This window comes from Anopheles arabiensis, chromosome 3, assembly GCF_016920715.1.
Source record: "Anopheles arabiensis isolate DONGOLA chromosome 3, AaraD3, whole genome shotgun sequence".
NCBI classification, from domain to species: Eukaryota; Metazoa; Arthropoda; class Insecta; order Diptera; family Culicidae; genus Anopheles; species Anopheles arabiensis.
Window position 1 is genome coordinate 89,745,265 of NC_053518.1, and position 2,736 is coordinate 89,748,000.

The 2,736-nt window shown below is 44.5% G+C and overlaps 1 protein-coding gene across 1 annotated transcript; it reads left to right on the forward strand.

Annotated features, from left to right (window-relative positions):
- Positions 1-934: 934 nt before the first annotated feature.
- On the forward strand, positions 935-2,524 carry LOC120901233. Its single transcript, XM_040308936.1, has 3 exons — positions 935-1,734; positions 1,797-1,998; positions 2,080-2,524. Exons 1-3 carry the CDS (start codon positions 935-937, stop codon positions 2,353-2,355), a joined length of 1,278 nt encoding a protein of 425 aa, XP_040164870.1. The 3' UTR covers positions 2,356-2,524.
- The last annotated feature ends 212 nt before the right edge of the window (positions 2,525-2,736 follow it).

Below are 2,736 nucleotides of genomic sequence, written 5' to 3' on the forward strand. Positions count from 1 at the left end.
ACGTGCCCGGTTGAACGAGCTGCCAAAGGTACATAAAACTCGCAGCCACAGAAAAAGGGGATCGATGCGGTGAATGAAACGCTGGCTCGTTTCGCGCAATCATTAAAAGGCAAAAAGCCCCCATGCAGGTCCACTAATGGTACTTGACTGAGACGGTAATGTGCTTGTTCCTCGCATGGTATGGTTTGTGGCTCAGTAATGGATTTTTAGTATTTAAAAGCCCAAAGACAAAACGAACTATTCCTCTACAATGAAGTGTCATGCAAGAGGAATTGTGTTTCTTGGATATAATCGTATGTTGGTATGTTTTTAATTATCATTTTTTTGTGAAAATATTATTTCTTTGTGCGTATTTATTCAATTGTGACCAGGTTATCGTTAACATACTTTCATTCGGTTGTCAGAAACTCCTTTAAAGTAAAGACTTGCAAGGGTAAATGTATTAGCTGTCTATAGCAGAGATATCCAAGAAAGCGAAAACGTTGCACAGTCAAAGTAAACGTTAAAATTTGTAAAGGTTTGCAAAATATCGATTCTTTCTCATTATACGTCATACGGCCCTGAAGGCTCAACAAATAACTTTGTATGGTTGTTTTCACTACCAGCTTGTAGCTATGCTAACAAACATCTTGATTTATTCAACAACAATATGTACAAGCTAGCAATTTTGCAACACTTGCTACGAACCGTACTGTGTGACATTAATCAGAAGTTCTAAACTATCGATCGTCTTTACGGCAGCACCTACGAATATTGCTATTTCAAGGCTGCAGAATAGCAGAAACCCATGGCAAGTACCAGACCAAAGTTTTTTTTTTTTATAATTACATGCGGTCAATCTGCTGGCAAACCGGCTACGCAAGATATCGCTAAACCTTATTACCGTAGTGTATTACAAACTGGCACAGGAAGCAGTGGTGAAAACGAAGTCATCATGATCGATCTTGTGACTCGCATTCGCCGAAAGTTGCTCGCCCTGGAGCGTAAGTTAGCCAACGATCTGGATCAATTTGTGCTTCTGCATCATCTCACTTTTCTGTTCGCCATTCGCAATGATGCACCAAGAGGAGTGGGCCAATTTATGCGCTGGTGCTTTCATCTGATGGCGCCCGTCTTTGTGCTCAGCTCCTACTGCTACAAAGCCTACTGGTACATGTCGCACAGCGAGTACAGCTTCGCACTGTTCAATGTCGTGGGCACTATCTGGATCATGGCTGGTGCATTTGTGCGTAGACTATTGTTCGATCGTGGCCTGCTGACACGCCTGGAGCAGTTCCTTAACGATCGCAGCTTTCGTGAAGATGAACCGCTGGTGCGTGCGGCTCGGCAGCATGTAAAGGTGCAGAACAATCGCTACCTGTTCGCGGTCTGCCTTACCCTAGTGTTGGAGGCATCTATTTTTTCCGGCACGAATCTGATGCTTCAGCCGGAGTTTATGCTCCTTTACCAGGGCCACGCTGTGGGTGGATTCCTCATCCAACTACTGTACGGTTGGGCGACCTGCCTCTGGGGATCGTTGTACGTGCTGATCTTTGCCTTCATCTACGTGCTGCTGAACGTGTTTCGCGGGGAGATGTCATTGCTGGTGGAGTCGTTTGAGCGTATTGACGAATGTTTTCATAAGTATCGCCCAGAGCTGAACACTGCGTCCGCCGGGGAGCGGGAGGAAGAGTTTTGGCGCGAGCTGCAGGCACTTATCAAGCTGAACGTTCAGCGCCACGTGGAGCTGCTGGAGTGAGTTGCATGGAGTGTGTCGCTGTAAGAGTTGCTGCTTCATAATTGCACCTTCTTTTCAGGAATTTGGTTGATTTTGGTTCGATTCTCAAACCCTTCTCATTCATCCAGTACTACGGTTCGTTTACGCTGATCGGGTACTACTGCTTCATCCTAATGTACAAAGGCGTCACACCGCTTACCGTGGTGTACATTGCGTTCATCGTTTTTCTTGTGGCGGAATCGTTTCTGTTCTGTCGTATCTTGTCTCAAATTAACGATCTTGTAAGTGAAACTTTTCCCTAACAGTTTTAAAAAAATCCCCACTCTACGCAACACTCATCGATCTGCTCACTTTGCTTGCAGCACGCGCGTATTGGTACAGTCATGTGCGAGCTGGAATGGTACGACAAGCTGCGTTTTTCGACCCGGTTCGCTTCAGCCTACCGGCAGATGCGGGCAAGCTTTCTGATCATCATCATCCGATCGCAGAAGCCGCTATCGTTCAGCATCAGTGCCGCTGGGACGATCTCGATGGCGCGCTTCGCCGACCTGCTAAACAGTAGCTACTCGTTGATGACCGTAATGTTTCAGCTGAAAGAAAGAATTATTGCCAAGCTGACTTCGGACGGAAACAATTAAAGATTAGATGTATTTGGTTTTGTATCACAGTGTGAGCACTTCTGCAGTATTTATTGCACCTTCTGGTAGTTGGTAGGTGGTAGGTAGGTGGTAAAGGCAACATTGTCAACCACCAAACACAATGTTTTCACCCGCGTGATAGACACTTTTTACAATATCTGTGTATTCAAAGTTCAAGTGAGTGATAAATGTTCAAATAAAATGCTATCTAAACGATCCGAAACTGTTTAACAAAATTATGAATCTTCTCAACTAGCTGATAATAGGATGGAATTTGTCATGATAATTCGTATCTTAAACCCATTTTCATTCAATACACTGCTTGCTTATTTGCAATCGAAAATCACTCCCCTGTCTCAAGGGTATTGTTTCAACTAGCAA